The 20,824-nt window shown below is 44.2% G+C and overlaps 1 protein-coding gene across 2 annotated transcripts in view; it reads left to right on the top strand.

The window, feature by feature from the left end:
• The first annotated feature begins 3,158 nt into the window (after positions 1 to 3,158).
• Positions 3,159 to 20,824, top strand: part of MED26 (mediator complex subunit 26) — a 57,178-nt gene continuing 39,512 nt past the window's right edge. For both annotated transcript variants that reach the window (XM_040321065.1, XM_040321060.1), the window contains exon 1: positions 3,159 to 3,427. In XM_040321065.1, the coding sequence (XP_040176999.1) occupies positions 3,356 to 3,427 (72 nt within the window). In that variant the 5' untranslated portion in view covers positions 3,159 to 3,355. The remainder of the gene's footprint in view (positions 3,428 to 20,824) is intronic.

Below are 20,824 nucleotides of genomic sequence, written 5' to 3'. Positions count from 1 at the left end.
ACTCCAGCCTTGCAAAGTTGGATAGGTGCCTATCCTGTATAAAATATCCATTTTTTTTTTCTTGTCAGAGAAATACCCCCTCATTTCCTTGTTGGAGGACATACTGCATCAACTACCTCTTTCCTCCACAGTTAAATTGTCCCAGGCCCATCACTTTCATTCATTGAATTTCAGTTCTTTCATGAAGGCTCGGTATCACATGAGACGGTTAGCTATGGCATGTAGGAACTCTAGCAGTCTTGATTAGGAGGGATTCTTTGGCTCTGGAAATGCATTGGCTACTGTATTTCTTCTGGTTGCCACTACACTCTCATGGGTAATAATATATAGATGTTTGAGATTATCATTTGTTGCTCTATTCAATCTGTATTCTAGTACAGCCTGACTAGCAATTAATGCCCACTCCAGACTGACATCCACCCATCAAGGTATTTTGATTTTGGCATAACTCCTCCCAACAGCCAGCCTACCATTTGTATCTGGCTGAAGGTTCTTGAGTGGAATACTGAGACTGAGGCCTGTGATGTTTTCAAGAAGCTTTGTACAGCACCCTGCTGGCCTCTCCCACCAGTCACGATCTTCCTGTATTGCACACAGAAGTACAGAGGCACAGTCATGATGTCACTGGGTATAAAATAAGGTAGGTAATGAAAATTAAGGTTTTATTTTTAAAAGGCTGCTGGGGGGATGTGGGAGTGGGTACCTGTCAAAACCAGGTACCTGTCTAAAAAATAGTGGATGGATTTAGGGCATTTTATAGCATTTATTTTACTAGTAATGGCAGATCAGTGATTTTTTGCGGGATTGCAGCAGACAGATCGAAAGCCTAACTGACATTTTTTTGGGGGTACCAGTGACCAGTGCTAAAAATATCACTGACAGGAAAGGGGGTTAACATTAGGAGGGATCAAGGGGTTAACTGTGTTCCCTGGGTGTGTTTACTAACTGTATGGAGGATGGGCTGCCTGGCATTACACACTGATCTGTCTTCCTGCAAAGCAAAAAGACAGTGGGCCAGATCCAGAAAGGAATACATTGGCGCAGCGTATCGGAGACACTATGCCGCCGTACCTTACCTGGCGCATTTTCGAATCCTCAGCGAGTTCGCGCCGTAAGTTACGGCGGCGTAGTGTATTTCTGCCGGTGTATTTCAAATTGGGCGGGTTTCATTTAAATGAAGCGCGTCCCCGCGCCGAATTAAATGCGCATGCGTCGTTCCTAAATTTCCTGCCGTGCATTGCGCTAAATGACGTCACAACAACGTCATGTTTTAAACTTAGACGTGAGTTACGTCCATCCCTATTCACGGACGACTTACGCAAAAAAATTATTTTTTTCAAATTTCGACACGGGAACGACGGCCATACTTAACATGGCAATTCTATCTATACACCGCAAAATACCAGCTTTAACTATACGCCGGAAAAAGCCGACTACAGACGACGTTAGAAAATGCGACGGCCGCGCGTACGTTCGTGGATCGGCGTAAATCGCAAATTTGCATACCCACCGCGGAAAACGCCACCCAGCGGACGCCGAAGTATTGTATCTTAGATCCGAAGGCGTACGAAGACGTACACCTGTCGGATCTAACCCAGAAGCCGTCGTATCTTGTTTTGAGGATTCAAAACAACGATACGACGCGGGAAATTTGAAAGTACGCCGGCGTATCAGTAGATACGCCGGCGTACTTCGTCTGTGGATCTGGCCCAAGATCTCTGTGTCATCCCGTCAGAACTGAGATCTGCCTTGTTTACTTTGGCATATCCCTGTTCTGTCTCTGTGGGGAACAATCGCAGGCGACCGGCGGACATGCTGATTGGCTCCCCCACAGGACCGTGAACGAGCCTGATGTACAGCTACGGCGATTCTCGCAGCCGAGCCACCTTGCTGCAGTATAACTACGGTGGCTGGTCGGCAAGCGTTTTAAGCAGAGATCCACCCAAAGGGGCAAGCTCCGCTTGTTTGCACACTTCCCCCCTCCACTGCCACATTTGGCACTATTTTTGGGGGAGAGAGAGTGGGTATCTGGTTTTCACAGGTACCCCCTCCCACTTAGGGTAAGATTGCTGTGGAAATCTTCAAGTATTTCCAGCTCCTCATCCTTCTGGGACACAGATGGCTTCACTTCTGGTTTCTCTTAGTGAAGAAGCCGGCACCTGCAACTGAAGCTGATTGAAGAATTGGTTTGGGTGCCGACATCCCTGGATCCCTAAGCCTCATACACACAATTGGATTTCCATCGGACAAAGTGTAGGACTTGTGTCTGAAGGGCATTGGTCAGGAATTTGTCTTGCATATAAACGGCAAAGAATTGTCAGCCAACAAACACAAAACTATGTGTTTTGTCAGCTCTTTAGTGCCACCCTTTGGGCAACTTCTGCTAATGTTGTATAGCGGTTAGCGTTGCTTCTGAGCATGCATGTTTGTACTTTGGAATTTTTTCCGAAGGACTTCTGAAAACACGATTGGATAATCCGACATCACGCGTTTGTTGTCTGAAAATTTTAAAGCATGCTATCCCACGTTTGTTGGTGGAAAATCCGACAAATGGATGGAGCGTACAAACGGTCGGATTTTCTGACAACAGCCTGTCATCACACAATTCCCTTCGGAAAATCCTTTAGACAGGTAAGTGTCCTTTATTAAAAGTCAGCAACTACAGTATTTGTAGCTGTTGACTTTTATTTTTTTTGCCCAGACTAGAGATTTAAAAAGACAAAACGTGTGGATGCATAAACTGCAAATAGTAAATTTTTATATATTGTATTTTTTTATATTATTGTACTGTATTTTGCCATATACAGCTTAATGAATGAATATATATATATATATATATATATATATTATTCAATCAGCTGTATATGGCAAGATACAGTACAATAAGATTTCTCACTGGAAAAAAAAAGATTTTCTTAATTTCCACAATCATAATCTGTATAACTAACACGCAGCTTCCATTTTTTGTCCTGTTAAAAAGCTAGCCTAACAACTTGTTGGCCGCCATAGAAATGCAGCGCATGCCACAAGCATGACACAGCTGACAGACAGCTCCACGCTGCCTCTGACACTTCCTGTGAGTAGGGGGGGAGGGGAATAGTGCGTGCCGACGTTCAACGTGACGTGCGTGCTGCCCAAAGGAATAGTGACGCAAGGACGTTGACCCAGTGGCGTCACAAAGCGTGCGGCGGCGGATTTCCCGTCCTGCCTCGGGGCTCCCGGTCGCTCGGCTCCAGCTGGAGAGACGCGCCTGGGAGTCTCCGGTGTCGAGCGCTCCCGGTGCCCGGGCCACTGTGTCCCTCCCTACCCGGGAACATGCCGCGCCGCCCTCCGCAGTGATCCCCGGACAGAGGCAATGACAGCGGCTCCGGTATCCCCGCGGGAGATCAGGGAGAGGCTGCTGCAGGCCATCGATCCGCACAGCAATGTGAGTGCCGGGGCAGTGGGGAGGGAGTTTTGAGGGAAGTGGGGGGGTAGGGGGAATGGTGACTGAGCAGAGCCGGTAAGGCTTGGTAGTAAGGTGCTAGAGCTGAGCCCTCACAAGCCGGCTGGCTCCCTCAGAGGGGGGACACCTGTGTGCCGGGACTTGTGAGGGATACGGCTTGGTGACACTTGTTGCCGGTCAGGTGTCAGTGTGTGTAAGGGGGAACGTGGCCGGGGCTGTGAGGTGAGAGTGTCTGGGAGGGAGCAGGCCCAGCCATGTCCCCCCCCCCCCCCCCCCCCACACACACATACACACACTCTCTGTCTTCCAGCCACTCTCTTCTCATGTCTCACTCACTGTGCAACCCAGGCCTTCACCTTCCACAAGGCCATTTGTCACCCACTCTCACATTGGATCCTTCATCTCTAAACACAATAAAACTCAAATAGATCTTTACAGCATCCATGTGTTTATATTGTATCATTCAGGACAACATGAAAGTCCTACCTTTATTACTCTCTCTTCATCGCCAGATCCCTGGATCTATATTGGGGTGGCCAGGTTCTGCTACTGGCGTCTAATCGCTGCTTCCTCTCCTTCAGCAGGCTGTCCGGCCATGTTGTCACCTCCTTATAGGTCTGGCAAGGCAATACTGACCCACATTGCCTATACACACAGGGGTCTCCTAAGTACAGCCGCCCAGTTGTTCAGGAACTGCAATTCCCATCATGTCTGTGAATGTCAGATTTTTACAATGCCTCATGGGATGTGTAGTTCCGCAACAGCTGGTGGGCCGTAGTCTGGAGATCCCTGTGTGTGTATAGGCAATGTGGGTCATTATTGCCTTGCCAGACCTATAAGGAGGTGACAACATGGCCGGACAGCCTGCTGAAGGAGAGGAAGCAGCCTTTCTCAATGTTTTGACCCCCAGAGGAACCCTTGAAATTTTCACTAACCTGGCAAGGTTATGCCAGTGTTTCTCAACTCAAGGCACCCCAACAGGTCATGTGTTATGGTAGTGAAACTGATCAAATTGCCTGTGCAAAACAACGAAAACATGACCTGTTGGGGTGCCTTGAGGACTAGAGTTGAGAAACACTGAGTTAGTCTACTGGGGGTCATTAGGAAAATTACCTTTTTGGTGGTCTGTGGGATGACTGCCACCTTTACGGGCAGCTTTAAAGTTACTATACTCGCAACGGTAAAATAAGTTTGTGTATGCAGTAAAGCCTGCTTGTTATACTCACTGTGCAACCTAAAGAGTTAATCCTCCGCATTGTGTAAAGGATTTTTGACAAGGTCTTCTCTGATCCTCACCTTCTTCCACAGTCCCCAAACCATGTTGTGATAGAACAGAAGTTAGGGGACCAGCTGCACATGCTCAGTTTGGTGTGTATTGCTAGTTTATTTTTTCTTGGGAGAGTGAATGTGATCAGCACTGTCCAGACAGTAACTCAGAGGTACTGCAGCCTCATAGGACAATTGGGAGAAAATGAAAACTCCTCATACATGCTTTAACCCAACACTGATAGATGTCACAAGAAAACTATTGCTTTTCAATGTACTGTGGGAGACCAGATTTAGTGAATGTAGGATCCTGGGTTTAGTAACACTAAGGTTGGGTTCACACTTGTGCAAGTTGGATTTGGGTCCGGTCAACCTCCCATCTAGTTCGCATGACAGGAGAGTGTGATCGGTTCTCAATGGATCCGGTTCAGACGGCTCTGGGGTGGCCACGGTCCGCATTTGGAAAGGGTCCTGTGCATATTTGGCTCCAAATCAGGTGTGAATGCAGGCTGAAATTCGGACCTGAATCAGTGAACAGAGACGCACCGGACCCCCTGCTGTGAGCTGCCTAAAGTGTCCGTACTTCTCTGTCTGGCGCCGAAATCCTCTTCTGAGTGCCAGTCCTCCGACCTCTTCATTGGCTGTTGGGGAAGGAAGTCCTGTCATCCCGGCACTGTGAGTTGAGTAGCTCAGTTTACAGTTCAGGAAGTAGGGGCATTTTATTGCAGAAGAAACAGCGCATGCCTCTTCTGCAATAAAAGCCTGCTCGCAGTTTTTTTGTAGCAGAATTTTAGTTCAAAGTTAAATTAACAAAACCCCAAAGACCCTGCTGTTTCTCCAGTGTGAAAGCCCAGAGGGTGCGCTAGCAGGACCGCTCCAAAAGTCCTGCTAGCTGCATCTTTTGAGCGGTGTGTTTACCGCTCATTCCCATTGAAATCAATGGGAAACCGCGGCAATACCGCCGGAAATGCGCTTCTGCAGAGGCGCATTGCCTTTTTTCGGCTGCTAGCGGAGTTAAAACCGCACCACTAGCAATGGTATAGCGCCGCTAAAAATGGCAACACTGTACCGCCACCGCACCCCCTGCCAAAGTGTGAAAGGAGCCTTAAAGCTAAAATATAAAATTATCCATTTAACAGTTTCAAAAAAAGTTATTTCTGGGATTGCTAACTGTTCTGCTTTTGTTCTCAACCAAACTGTCAAACCATTGATTGGCTGGTGTCATAACTGATCACATGTGCAGTATCATGGCAGTTGCAGATCAAAGGCTAAGATGGCAGCTTTCTTGGCTGAAAATGATAGGAGGGTTTAGTTCCCCATTAAAGATCATTGGTGACATGCTGATGGACCTAGAACTATGCAGGCACGATCAGGTGGGAGGTCAGTTAGGTAGGAATGGCTGCACTAAACTATTTGATCTGTACAGTCTCTCCTAGATCTATCAATAAACTATGTAATATGATGGGGCACTTAAAAAATCCATTCATTTTAGATGGTCAAGCACCTTTGTACTACATAATTAATGGTAGATCTCAAGGAGATTGTTCATTGTACAGCTTTACACCAACCATACATTTTGACTGTACACTCTATTAGAGCTCACTACAAAGGAGAATGCTTAGTGTATGGTAAGGGGTAAAGCAGACCATAAACAATCCATGCAGTTGGGCCCATACCCTTGCAATACATTGTTGATGGTAGATCAGTGTATGGTCTGCTTTACCCCTTACCATACACCTATGCACTCTCCTTTTGTAAGTGTGATGACAGTTCCAAACAATCCATTATGTTTGTATCTTGTCAGGCAGGCCCTTGTATTACGTAGTTGATGGTAAATCTAAAGAATTTGTAGTGTGTGGAGTCACCTTTTAGGCTTCAGTTTAGGAAAACCCTTTTTATTTTTTGTTTTGGATAGAGTACAGATTAAAAGACTTTGCAGGTTTATATTGCCGTCTGTGCGCCAGTTGGGGACATTTGCCCCCTCTATTTGCCATGTTTACCATTATCAAAAGTAAGAGAACCCCAAAATATTAGTTGTCCCCAGAACAAGAATAGGGGGGAATCCTCCAATGGGTATACTAGTTCTCATGACTAGAAACAACCTCGACTATGGGTCAGGAAGTGAAGGTAAATCTGTCCAATGGGGCATGGACAGCAATGAAAACCCAACAGGTTATAACTATCCCTTATGTGATCTAGAATGAAATTGATGTTTTGCCTTTTAGTTCTGCTTTCAGAAACGGTCATGCAGGAGCTGTACAGCATGCAGAGCCTGCACACTCGCTCACCTGGGACCCGCAGCTGCCACATACAGCCACACATTCAGATGAATTAGAAAATTTGGCTGTACATAGGTATGTACCAGGAGTTGCATAAAGCATGGAATACACACCAGATGCAAACAATGTGCGCTCAGAGTGAACATCCGTGCAGGTGCTTTACACAACCCCCAGCCATCTCTTCTAATTCATCACAATGGGTAGCTGTATGCACTGCAGTAGCTGCGTATCCCGGCAAAATCATTACGCAGTTTCTGAATATTGTACAGTTATGTGCGTTAAGCATTACAGGGCTTTTCCTCCCAGCCAGACATCTCTAGAAACTTTAAGGCCCCTTTCACATCAGTGGACTGATTGGGTCTGCCTGTCGGTTTTTCATGCAGACCTGATCAGACAACCCATTGTTCTCTATGGGGCAGTGGATGTTAAAAACCGACAAATGGGGATATGTTTGCCATCTGTCTGGCAGATTGGATGGAAATGGATACACAGTCCGTTTCCATCTGATTGACCCATGGTGGACAGAAGGCTGTGTCCGCTCTGCATAGTGGAGCAGACACTGACTTGTCATCCACTTTCTCAGTGGGTATCAGCGAAGAGATCTTCTGCTGAGCAGACGGATCCACTTGGATGGATTTCGCCCCATGTGAAAGGGGCCTAAGGGTTTGGTTGTGGGCACAAACGCATGGACACTGGTATGTGAAGGCAGGAGTGCTTATACACTTATGCAGCATTTCACACTGTAGGTTTTTTCATGTTCTCGAAATGTCACAAAGGGACTTGCAGTTCTTCTATTGGCTGTAGTGCCATGGATCACGTCTCGACACACTGGATCACTTTTACAGGCTACCCATTCCACAGGCTGTCCTGTCTAATTGCAGAGCCTGGTACGGATGCTGACACCTTTCACTAAGAAGAGTGTCAGGAAAAGATATTCCCTCCCCTCTTCTGTGACATCAGAAATTACAAGAAATTCATCACTTCTAGTCTTTGTAGACAAGCCGTTTACTGCTTGCACAGTATCTGATTAACCTGATCTCTGTTTGATCATATTATTTGGAAGCCAGAGGAGAGGTTTGGGATCAAATAAACCCCTGATATCTCCATAAAGAGGACCTGTCACAGTTGTCATCAGCGCACGGGATAAGAAAGCATCCTTCAATAAATACAAATGTTCTGGTGTCATCTGCCTAAAGGCCTGTAACACGATCAGACTTTTTGACAACAAACCTCAGACGGACCTGGTTTTGCAGACAATCCGACCATGTGTACACTCCATCGGACAAACTTTTTCGCTTTTTCATCGGACAAATGTTCGCTGTGTGAACAGACAAACTATCGGGCAACAAATGTCCTACGTCGGCTAATCCGATCATGTGTACACAAGTCCATTGGACTAAAGTCAAAGTACAAACACGCATGCTCAGAACCAATACTAACGATCAGACAACAATAGCAGAAGTTGCCCAAAGGGTGGCGGTAAAGAGCTGAAAATCCACATAGTGCGTCTATTATGTCACTATGTTCGTGGTTGTTGGCTGAAAAAGTCCTACCGTGTGTATGCATACCAAGTTCACGGACAACACCCTTCAGAGCAAAATCCACAGAAAAGTCAGTTTGAAGTCCGAGCGTGTGTATGAGGCTTGAGCTTAGAATTCCCCGTCTTCACTTCAGGGAGATTTTCCTTAATTTCCTGTCATCTTCAAGTGAATGGAACTTTCTCTAGTGTGGCACAGACTGCAAAAAAACCTGATGGGAGTCTTGAACCTTCCCTACACCATTCAAAATTGGGGAGTTTTTTTTTTTTTTTTTTGCTATACATACTTTTTTTAAAGGAGAAGTCTAGCCTGAGCAATTCATTTTGCACTCCTGTGACCTGGTTTCAGCAGAGAGCGGACTGAAGTTTGCTCCCTCCTAACGTCACTGGAATCGGTCCAGGTACTGCGTAATTTCGACTGAGTCTGGCTCTGCCCAAGTGCCTGGACTGATGGCCATCTCGGCCTCTTGACGAACCGCTGAGACGGCTGCTCCCTGCCCCTCCACAGCTCAGCGCTCCAGTGAGCGTGCAGGAGCAGGTGAGCTGCTGATTGACAGGCAGCATCTCTCCACTCAGGAAGATGAGAACCAAACCATCGGCCGTGTTCGGTGGCTCGCTTCTCAGTGCAGAGATGCTGAGGGACCGATGCTACATCCACCTAGGTAAGTATGAATCTGAAATAAACCAGATTCCCATACTTCTCTTTTAACCAGTGTTTGTTTCTCCCAGAAGTACAGCGAAATACTAGAATGTATGCGCAATGCTTCCCACTACAGGTAGCCTGTGAACTGCAAGTATTGGCCAATAGAATGTGCACCGGTAGTAAGGGCTGTTCCTCTATATCAGGGATATGCAATTAGCGGACCTCCAGCTGTTACAAAACTACAAGTCCCATCATGCTTCTGACTCTGGTGTCATGCTTGTGGCTGTCAGAGTCTTGCTATGCCTCATGGGAATTGTAGTTCTGCAACAGCTGGAGGTCCGCTAATTGCATATCCCCGCTCTATATTGTAATCAAGGAACTATTGGTTAAAGAGGTTTTCTATTAGTTTGCAGGGGTGGTGGTAATAGTCTGTGGCATGATTCAGCACAGCAGCATAATTTTCCTCTCAGGTCAGTCCAATTAACCACTTAAGGACCCGCTCATGTATATATACGTCCTGTTTTTAAAGATGGATATCTCGGTAACCATCTTTTCAGTGAGCGGTCCTGTAAATGGTAACGGTGGTCTTCGTGGCGGATTCGCAGTGAGATCACCGTTATCGGCGGCGGGAGAGGGGCCCCTGTCGAGCTTGCGCAGAAGCGAATGCATGCGCGAGTAGCACCCGCATATGAAAACAGTATTCAAACCACACAAGTGAGGTATCACCGCGATCGTTGGAGCGAGAGCAATCATTCTAGTCATAGACCTCCTCTGTAGTTTAAAAAAGTCTATAGGTTGCATCTTTTAAACGTCGCCTATGGAGATTTTTAAGGGTAAAAGTTTGACACCATTCCACGAGCGGGTGCAATATCACAATATATGTGTTAGAATAAAATGTATATGTAATGTTTGGGGGTTTTAAGTAATTTTCTAGCAAAAAAAACTGTTTTAATCTTGTAAACACCAAATCTGAAAAACAGCCAAGGTCCTTTAAAGCAGAGGTTCACCCAAAAAACAAGTATATAACATTACATTCAGTATACCTCAAACATGTACAGTATGCCGTGTTTTTTTGGGGGGGGTGTACATACGGTATTATCGGTATTTTCCTCCCGGCTTCCAGGTACTCGCTCCCGCGGGACTGGGCGTTCCTGTGCAGTGCCGCAATGTCATCTGGGACTTCGCCCATATGATTGACGTGCCTGAGAAAAACTCCCACCGGCGGGTAAGGCGCATCACAACTTTCCGAAAGTAGACGAACCGCGAGTCGGCTCTATACGGCGCCTGCGCACCGACTAGGAGCCGTGTAGAGCTGACTGCACAGGCGCCGTATAGAGCAGTCTCGCCGTTCGGCTACTTTTGGAAAGTCGTGACGCGCCTTACCCGCCGGTGGGAGTTTTTCTCAGGCACGTCAATCATATGGACGAAGTCCCAGATGACATTGCGGCACTGCACAGGAAAGCCCAGTCCCGCGGGAGCGAGTACCCGGAAGCCCGGAAGAAAATACCGATGATGCTGTATGTACACCCCCCAAAAAAAAGACATGCTGTACATGTTTGAGGTATACTGAATGTAATGTTATATACTTGTTTTTTGGGTGAACCTCCGCCTTAAGTGGTTAACAAGTCCCAACATTGGCTTTAGGAATGGGATGGGAACTTCCACAAACAAAATTGAGGGGCTAAATGCTTCTCAGCAATTTGGAGTAAACGTTGTTGTTCTACGAATTAATACAAAGCCTCCTCTGGCTGAGGTGGAGTTTGTGACAGCACTTGTCTGCCTCAGCCAATCGGAAGAAGCTTTGTAATCATTCAGCTCCCTGTAAATTGCTGAGCAGCACTCGGCCCGATAGGATTATGTTCCAGAAGCAGGACAGAATCCAGAAGCAGGTCAGAAGTTTGTATCCCACTGCCAGAACTCTGTGCTGTATACTGTATGTAATTGAGGCTACATACAGTTTTATACAGCGCTCACAGCTGCTTCTGTTTAGTGAAGTAAATAGGGCATTGCGGGTGCAATGCCAGGCTCCTGCATACACAGTACGGGCGGACAGTTGCTGAATGGCAGGAAGAATCTATGAACTAAGAGGATGCTCACCAGCACGCCAAGCAGTTGGCTGTGGAAGCTGACGGTAGATGTAGTTCTTTAATTCACAGAATCTGTGAATGAATGACGTAGGTGTGTGTAACAGGTAAAAACAGAGAGGGCGGAGACTTTAAAAGAAAACGAATGCAGCCATCAGATCTAATGATTGGTGAGCTGCAATGTATAAAATGTTTGGTTCTGGGTATAAATCCACTGGTCCCTGAACCTCCCAGACGTGATAGGTGGCTGGCGATCTGTCACGCTCTGTAAAGAATGTGGGTATGCGGGGCTCCTCCTGCCTGGCCATGTCACTTATACACAGAGTTTTGTGAATAGAAAACTACAAGGGTGCAGCCTTTGCCTCCTTTAACCCCTTAACGCCCGCCGCACGACTATTTACGTCCGCAGAATGGCACGGACAGGCAGAAGGACGTATATATACGTCCTTGCCTTTCCGCGGGTCAGGGGTCCGCTCCGGCCCCCCCCGCGGCGGGCGGATTCCCTCGGGGAGCGATCCGGGACGACGGCGCGGCTATTCGTTTATAGCCGCTCCGTCGCGATCGCTCCCCGGAGCTGAAGAACGGGGAGAGCCGTATGTAAACACGGCTTCCCTGTGCTTCACTGTGGCGGCGCATCGATCGTGTCATCCCCTTTATAGGGGGAGACCCAATCGATAATGTCACACCTACAGCCACACCCCCCTACTGTTGTAAACGCACACTAGGTGAAGCCTAAAACGTTCAACGCCCCCTGTGGTTAACTCCCAAACTGCAACTGTCATTTTCACAATAAAGAATGCAATTTAAATGCATTCATTGCTGTGAAAATTACAATGGTCCCAAAAATGTGTCAAAATTGTCCGAAGTGTCCGCCATAATGTCGCAGTCACGAAAAAAATCGCTGATCGCCGCCATTAGTAGTAAAAAAAAAAAAAAAAAAAAAATTAATAAAAATGCAATAAAAATATCCCCTATTTTGTAAACGCTATAAATTTTGCGCAAACCAATCGATAAACGCTTATTGCGATTTTTTTTTTTTAACCAAAAATAGGTAGAAGAATACGTATCGGCCTAAACTGAGGAAAAAAATAAATGTTATGTTTTTGGGGGGTATTTATTACAGCAAAAAGTAAAAAATATTGAATTTTTTTCAAAATTGTCGCTCTATTTTTGTTTATAGCGCAAAAAATAAAAAACGCAGAGGTGATCAAATACCACCAAACGAAAGCTCTATTTGTGGGGAAAAAGGGACATCAATTTTGTTTGGGAGCCACGTCGCACGAGCGCGCAATTGTCTGTTAAAGCGACGCAGTGCCGAATTGTAAAAACGCTTTTGGGCATTTAGCAGCATATTGGTCCGGGGCTTAAGTGGTTAAATGTGATGGCTGCATTGGTTTTCCTTTTAGGTTTTCTTGTTTTTGCCTGGTGTTAAGACAAACCTAACTGCTACTGGTGGTTATTTTCAATGGCTTTTATTGATGTTGGAGCCCTTTTACACCGAGCCGCCCCGAGCGTCGGCGGTAAAACGTGGTATTTTTAGCGGTGCTTTACCGTCGATTTGCATCGCTTTTCGGCCGCTAGCGGAGTGGTTTTACCCCCTCTGACGACCGAAAAAGAGTTAAAACCGCCGCTACAGCGGCATTTTGCCTGCGGTACGTCGGGGCTGCCCATTGATGTGTTCACTGCTCCTAATGCGCTCCAAAGAAGCTGCTGGCAGGACTATTTCTGACACCCTGCCAGCGCACCGCTTCAGTGTGAAAGCCCTAAATGGTTAAGTGCGTTTTGCAGGCGCTAGTTTTAACGCTATAGCGCCTGCAAAATGCCCCAGTGTGAAAGGGGTCTAAAGCTTTTACCCCAAAAGAAAAACTGTTGCTGAAAAAGTATTAGACGGAGTTTCTCTTTAGTTTGTCTATTGTATCTAAATCTACTAGTTCATCTAATGCTACCCGCCCCTGCTGCTGTTGTAAGGTGTCTCTGGTGCTCCTTCATTCAGTGTGGGAGAGGGGGGGGAGAGAGAATTATATATTTTTTAATTTTGGGGTTTAATTCTGCTTGAAGTTTACCTAATCTAGCTTACTGCAATGGGATGTCAATAATGCTTTACTGTTTCTAAAGTGTGGCAGGAGAATAGCAGCATAAACGGGCCAAAAGACACATTTTGAAAACTCATTTAGGCAATTATTCATTCCATTGGCCAGAATATTTATTCTGGCCATTGAAATGAATGCTGAAGCACTAAACACTCCTCTCTTGAACACACAAGTGATGAGTTTATTTATCTGCCTTTAAATGCTCCTCTTCTAATGCACCTACAGTCGGGTCCATAAATATTGAGAAATCGACACAATTCTAATCTTTTTGGCTCTATAGACCACCACAATGGATTTGAAATGAAACAAACAAGATGTGCCTTAACTGCAGACTTTCAGCTTTAAAGCGGAGGTTCCCTACTGCGCATGCACGAGTATCGCGGTGCGCCGTCACTGGTCCCCGCTCTCTGCTGGGAACAGTGTTTCCCAGAAGACAGCGGGGGGTGACGTAGGGGGGCCGGACTCCCACGGGAGTCAGAACCAGGAAGTGGTGCAAATACCTGTCTTAGACGGGTATCTGCACCCCCCTCCCCCTGAAAGGTGTCAAATGTGACACCGGAGGGGATCCAAAAAGCAGAAGTTCACTTTTTGTGTGAACCTCCGCTTTAATTTGAGGGTATTTTCATCCAAATCAGGTGAACGGTGTAGGAATTACAACAGTTTGTGCCTCCCACTTTTTAAGGGACCAAAAATAATGGGACATATTAACAATCATAAATCAAACTTTCACTTTTTAATACTTGGTTGCAAATCCTTTGCAGTCAATTACAGCCTGAAGTCTGGAACGCATAGACATCGCCAGACGCTGGGTTTCATCTCTGGTGATGCTCTGCCAGGCCTCTACTGCAACTGTCTTCAGTTCCTGCTTGTTCTTGGGGCATTTTCCCTTCAGTTTTGTCTTCAGCAAGTGAAATGCATGCTCAATCGCATTCAGGTCAGGTGATTAACTTGGCCATTGTATAACATTCCACTTATTTTCCTTAAACTCTTTGGTTGCTTTCGCAGTATGCTTCGGGTCATTGTCCATCTGCACTGTGAAGCACCGTCCAATGAGTTCTGAAGCATTTGGCTGAATATGAGCAGATATTGCCCAAAACACTTCAGAATTCATCCTGCTGCATTTGTCAGCAGTCACATCATCAACAAATACAAGAGAACCAGTTCCATTGGCAGCCATACATGCCCACGCCATGACACTACCACCACCATGCTTCACTAATGAGTTGGTATGCTTTGGATCACGAGCAGTTCTTTTCCTTCTCCATACTCTTCTCTTCTGTATTCACTCTCGTGAAGTCTTCTCTTGATTGTTGACTTTGACACACATACCCCCTACCTCCTGGAGAGTTTTCTTGATCTGGCCAACTGTTGTGAAGGGTGTTTTCTTCACCAGGGAAAGAATTCTTCAGTCATCCACCACAGTTGTTTTCCGTGGTCTTCCGGGTCTTTTGGTGTTGCTGAGCTCACCGGTGCGTTCTTTCTTTTTAAGGATGTTCCAAACAGTTGATTTGGCCATACCTAATGTTTTTGCTATCTCTCTGATGGGTTTTTGTTTTGTTCAGCCTAATGATGGCTTGCTTCACTGATGGTGACAGCTCTTTGGATCTCATATTGAGAGTTGACAGCAACAGATTCCAAATGCAAATAGCACACTTGAAATGAACTCTGACCTTGTATCTGCTCCTTGTAAATGGGATACTGAGGGAATAACACACACCTGGCCATGGAACAGCTGAGCAGCTAATTTGTCCCATTACTTTTGGTCCCTTTTAAAAAGTGGGAAGCACATATACAAACTGTTGTAATTCCTACAACGTTCACCTGATTTGGATGTAAATACCCTAATATTAAAGCTGAAAGTCTGCAGTTAAGGCACATCTTGTTTGTTTCATTTCAAATCCATTGTGGTGGTGTATAGAGCCACAAAGATTAGAATTGTGTAGATGTCCCAATATTTATGGACCTGACTGTATGTGTGCATAGATACATAGGCTATCATGGAGGGGTGTTGAGAGGCAAAGTCAAACACCCTTAAACACGGTCCGTGTTCATCCGATTTCCCCCCCCCCCCCCCATAGGGGAGAGCGGAGAAAAGACAGGGCGGTCCCTGCACAGTGTGCGGGAACCGCCCTGTCATCCGCCAGCTCAGCAGGGATCAACAGAGCGATCCCCGCTGAGCAAGCGGAGGTTCACGGGGCAGATCTGCCCCGTGTGAAAGGGGTCTTACTGGATTTTAAACAGTATAGTTGCTTATTTTTAATGTTTTACATTGCTATACCTGCAAAAGGGGCCAGGCTGAAGTGACTTATTTTTCTGACTAAAGGTCTACTTTAAGTGGAATTAAAATCTGATTTTAATGCATTATTTACTATCCCTAAGTCTTAATGTACACTAGCAACTCCTAAACTTGAGTTTAGGCGCTATTGGCATTTTTCTGACAAGGCTCCTGAACTCAACTTCATAAAAATCTGTCCATGTACACGCAGGCTTTTACAAGAGTTTAGGAGCTGCCGTGGTTAAGGGAGCTTCAACCGCCCTCTCCTCCTGAACGCAAAATAATAGTGTTCAGGCTAAGAATGTTTTGACTGCCGTTGTTTTTGCCGCGTTTTTTTTGTGTCAAGTTGACATGAAAGCACAAGTCACTTAAAAACATCCTGGCCATCCAGTGGCATAAGAGGAGTGATGCTGGCATCATTGGGGACAAAGCAATGACTGAAGCCTTGGCCTGTCGCAACTAGAAGATGGCATACTAGGTGGTATATGGGTCTCTGTGTGCAGTCATGCTGTGTATACTTGCACGTTATGGTGGGAGCTCATCCCCCAAGCTGTGAAATTTAGATAACGTGGCACATGTGCCCAGACATTGTGCAGCTGTTTACATATTTGTAAGCCATTTAAAGAGCTTTAAAACAAGCCCATGCTTGATTTCTTTAGCCACTTTCGGGGTGTACTCACACTGGGCACGATTGATCAGAGTTGTGCCAGAGTTCTACTTTCCCAACTCCCCCACTAGTCTGTTCTTTAAAGCCTAAGGGCAGCCAAAATAAAAAACAGCACAAGGGACATAGCTTAGTCAGTAGGATGTGTCCCTATGCCTCTCCTTGGGCCCCCCTAACTCTGCCACCATAACCTTCTGGTGCAGATGGGGTTAACAAATTTCACCCCTGATGACTTCATGATGAAACACGGATCATGCACATATCATCACACACACTACAGCCGCCATCTTTGATATTGGAAGTCCTCTGTTTACAGCACGTTTTATAGGATGGTTATTGTGAATGTACTACTTTGAGTTCTTTTATACTATTGAGTCTTTTTGCATTTTATTTTGATTCTGAGAGCTGATCACTGGTTGGAGAGATCGCTCTGGTTGTGGGGAACTGGTCTTCTTTTCCAGGATAGCAGGGAGAAGTCCTTATGTCATCTGTCCCTGGTGCAGCCTTAAATATACAGTTTGTATGGCCACTCTGTATAGGGGTCATATTATAAGCAGACCTCTGTTCACAAGGGTGGCAAGTCTGGTTGCCACACTGCTGTGATGGGATGCATCCTAAAGCCGCTGTAACCTTAAATGGTGTTAAAGGTTTTTTAAATAAATCAATCGAACCATATACATCTGATTTAATTTTTTTGTTTTTTCTTCACTTGTAACCTGTAATGTGTGCCCCCCCCCTTTTTTTTTTATATGCAAGTCACGTGAACGCTGTATGTTCTTGAGTGATTCACGGACCTGTTGGTGGGTGTGTATGCTCTGGGGCTTCTAGGAAATGACATTGGCTTCTGAGTGCCTGCTTTTCCAAGGCAGTGAAACTCAAGCATACCAGCCAGCTACACAGGAGGGGAGAAGCAGTTGGGGTGGGATGCTGATGCTTAGGAGCTCACGGAAGATGTTGCAAGGAGGTAGAAAAACTGTAAGATTAGTAAAAAATATGAAAAGATTACAAGGCTATTAAAGTGGTTTGTGTTTTTTTTTTTACCCTAAAAAAAACCAAAACATTTCAGTAGCTATTTCTCCCCCCTCAGTAAATACTTACCGGAGTCTTTCCTCAATCCAGTGCTGTGCCCTTCTGCAGGTCTTCTCCCCTCACAGGGTTGGCTGAGTGCATTGAGCGCCATTGATAAAATGGCTTGTTGTGCCTTCCTGTCCAGGCCAGATTTCAGCACAGTGACAATTTCTTATGCATGTACCCAAATTAAATGTTTTATCTAATTACTACTGGAGTTTTTATTTTTCACCAAATAAACCAAAAAAAAGCCATTTTTTTTTCTTTTTTTTTTTTTTTTGACGTTTTGCAAATATCTTCATACATTTATGCCAAAATGAATTCTGCTACTATTCTTTAGTAAAAAATACTAGGGCCGACACTACTAATCGATTGACAATTAATCGATTACAATTTTCATAATCGATTAATCGGCCAGTAACCTAATATGGTTAAAACTAAAATTGGCCCTTTATAGTACAAAAAAGCAAATCGCTACTGTAATTACTTTCACTGTCCCACAGTAAAAAAAAAATGAACCCCTTACAGTAGTGATTATTTGCTCTTTTTGTACTTATTTTCATTTTTTTTTAACCCCATTATGTTACTAAACCTCTCAGGCCTGGGGTCACACCTCAGTTTTTTGGTGCTTTTTGCAGAAACACAATACAGTTCATTTACATGTTTTCCTATGGGACACGTTCACATCCATGATTTTTTTTTTCAGCTGCTGAATGGGAAGTGAGGGGATTTTTTTTGACGCAAAACGGTGCTATATTTTTTTTTTTTTTTTTAATATACTTCAATGAAGAAGCTGCAGAAAAGCATGTAATGTGTTTTTGTGTCAATTTCTGTTTTGTAATCTGCCCAACAACAATTGGCCCAAAAAAATGCAATTTTTTTTTTAAGGCTATTATCCGATCGAAACAATAATTGGCCAACTAATCTATTATGAAAATAATCGTTAGTTGCAACCCTAAAAATAACCCAAATCGGTGTATATTATTTAGTCTGTAGAAAAGTTAGTTTACAGACTATGATATCGGGGTTTACTTAATGGCAGACCGTAACCTGGACCGAGCGACAGTCCTGTTCAGATTACAGCGATGCCACTTGTCAGCCTCTGTGTTCTCTCTCTGTTCTCCCGCCTGACTGCCACTATCAGCCTCGCAGCAGGCGGAATGTGCTCCATCTCGGGAGAGATTCAGTAATCGCCTACTTGTTGTAATACGTTTTGTAGCCCCCTGTCCAAAGATGCAGCACATCTTGCTCCCACCCACTGTGAGGATGATGGCGGCCGAGCTGAAGACCCAAGCGAGGTAGAAGTACAGTGAGGACTTTGATGTAAGGGGGGGGGGGCTTCCACATGTTATAGTACAAACATGAGATTTGGACCTCTGCCAGAAGAAAATGTAAAAACTGGTAAATTTTAATTCAAGACCCGTGTGTGTATATGTTAATAAAAAAAAAAAAAAAAAAAAGAGGCCCTAAAATGCTAGGACTGTACACATCCCCAAATGACCCCCCCCCCCCTTTTTAGAAATTAGGCTGTCCAAGGTATTTAATAAGAGGCACCACAAGTTTTTTTAAGTTGTGATTTTATTTATTTTTTTGGCACAATAAAAAAAAAAAAAAATTTGCACAAAGCAGGTAGAGCTGTATAATTCTGGACAAAATGAGAATCATTTATTTTATTATTTTTTTGCTTAGAATAAAGACCATGATTCTCGGCGTAACATCTTTCACACTATACAAAAAAAAAATTTGCCTAACTTTACGGGTTATTTTTATAATTAGTTGAAGTGTGTTTTTTGCCCAAAAAAATTGCATTTGAAAGAGTGCTGTGAAAATGCAGCATGACATAAAATATTGCAATGACCGCAATTTTATTCTCTAGGGTCTCTGCTAAAAAAAATATAATGTTTGGCAGTTCGAATTTTTTTTTTCTAGAAAAAAAAACACTGATTTGAACTTGTAATCATCAAGTTTCAGAAAAAGGCTTGGTTAAACTGACCTCATTTGCAGACCGAAGTTCTTCCTTTTTGATCTCTAAAAGAACCAAACGATACAATGGTGTGTGTGTGTTGGTCTTTTTTTTTTTTTTTTTTTTTTTTTTTATATCTCAGCGCTGAGCAATGTTGTGATAAACTTTTCCGGCTGCTTTTTTTTATTTTTATATATTTTTTGACAGCTTTATAATACAGGATCTATTTAGCGCCAACAGTTTGCTCAGCGCTTTACAAAATTAAGGCAGACATTACAGTTGCAATGCAATTTGCATATAAACCTATATAACTGTTGATGAGGTATTTGGCTATGAGGAGTATTAACTACAAGTTTGTTTATTTTTAAGTTTTTAATAGCATTGTAAAATACATTTTCATGAATAGGTATTAAAAATGGCCATTTGATTTACAAGATGCTTAATAAGTCTTAACTAGCTGTGTGTTTTTTTTTTTTTTTTTTTTGGTCTTGGTGTTCTTTTGTTCCGTTTTCTCAAATGATGAGAATCTATACTGAATAAGTAAAATCAAAAGGGTCCAACAGTAAGGCTTCATTTCCATGGACGTTTTTACAGCCACTTTTTTAGGCCTTTTTTACAGCTTAAAAACGCCTGTCCATTTTATTTTATTTATATTAACGCCGCGGTAGCGTTTTTGAGCGTTCAACGTCTGGCGTTTTTACAGCTCTAAGGCTGGAGCTTCAGAACGCACTGGTCCTGTTTTTTTTTTTTTTTGCAGCTTAAAAACGTCTCGGCCATCTACAGCCCAAAAACGTCATGGTGGGCATGAGGCCATAGACTAACATGGGGAGCCGTTTTTAAGCTACAAAAAAAAGCTCAAAAGTGGCTGTAAAAACGTCCATGGAAATGAAGCCTAAACGTCCACCCACACTGTAGGTCCCACCACTGTGTCAGAGTATTATAAATTATAATTGATGAAACGCGTTGGGGTGGCTGTACGGCAACTGAGTGACATTAGATGAAATACTGGAAATGATGCAGTAATGATTTTGGTGTGGGTGGCGCATGCACGTGTGCTGGGTACACTTAGATCATATTATGCCAGTCTCATACTGCTGTAGTGGATTTATTACATGCGTGCATTTATCTGATGTAATGTGAGTGCAATGTTTTGAAGTCTTTTAACTTTAATAAATTTGATCAAACGTTACTGCACAATTTTTTTTTTTTTTATATGTGGATTATGTCGGATTATCATTAAGGCTTGGAGATCGATGTGAATATTTAACCCTGTGTGGGTTGATGTTTGTTTGTTGAGCATGGGCGTGCATGCCAACTTTATCTGGTGAGTGGACACCCAGAATGGAGTGGTGTCACCATTTGCAAGCGGTGTGGTGGATGAGCTTGATGAATAGCGCCTCCTTACAACACTTCTTGAATTTACATTGACTGTCACCTTACATTTTCGGACTGATTCAGTCTGTGGACTGTTATATTTATTTTCATGTTATTAATCGATCACTTATGACTG

Source organism: Rana temporaria, chromosome 1 (genome assembly GCF_905171775.1).
Source record: "Rana temporaria chromosome 1, aRanTem1.1, whole genome shotgun sequence".
NCBI classification, from domain to species: domain Eukaryota; kingdom Metazoa; phylum Chordata; class Amphibia; order Anura; family Ranidae; genus Rana; species Rana temporaria.
This window is presented reverse-complemented; position numbering and strand designations above follow the sequence as displayed.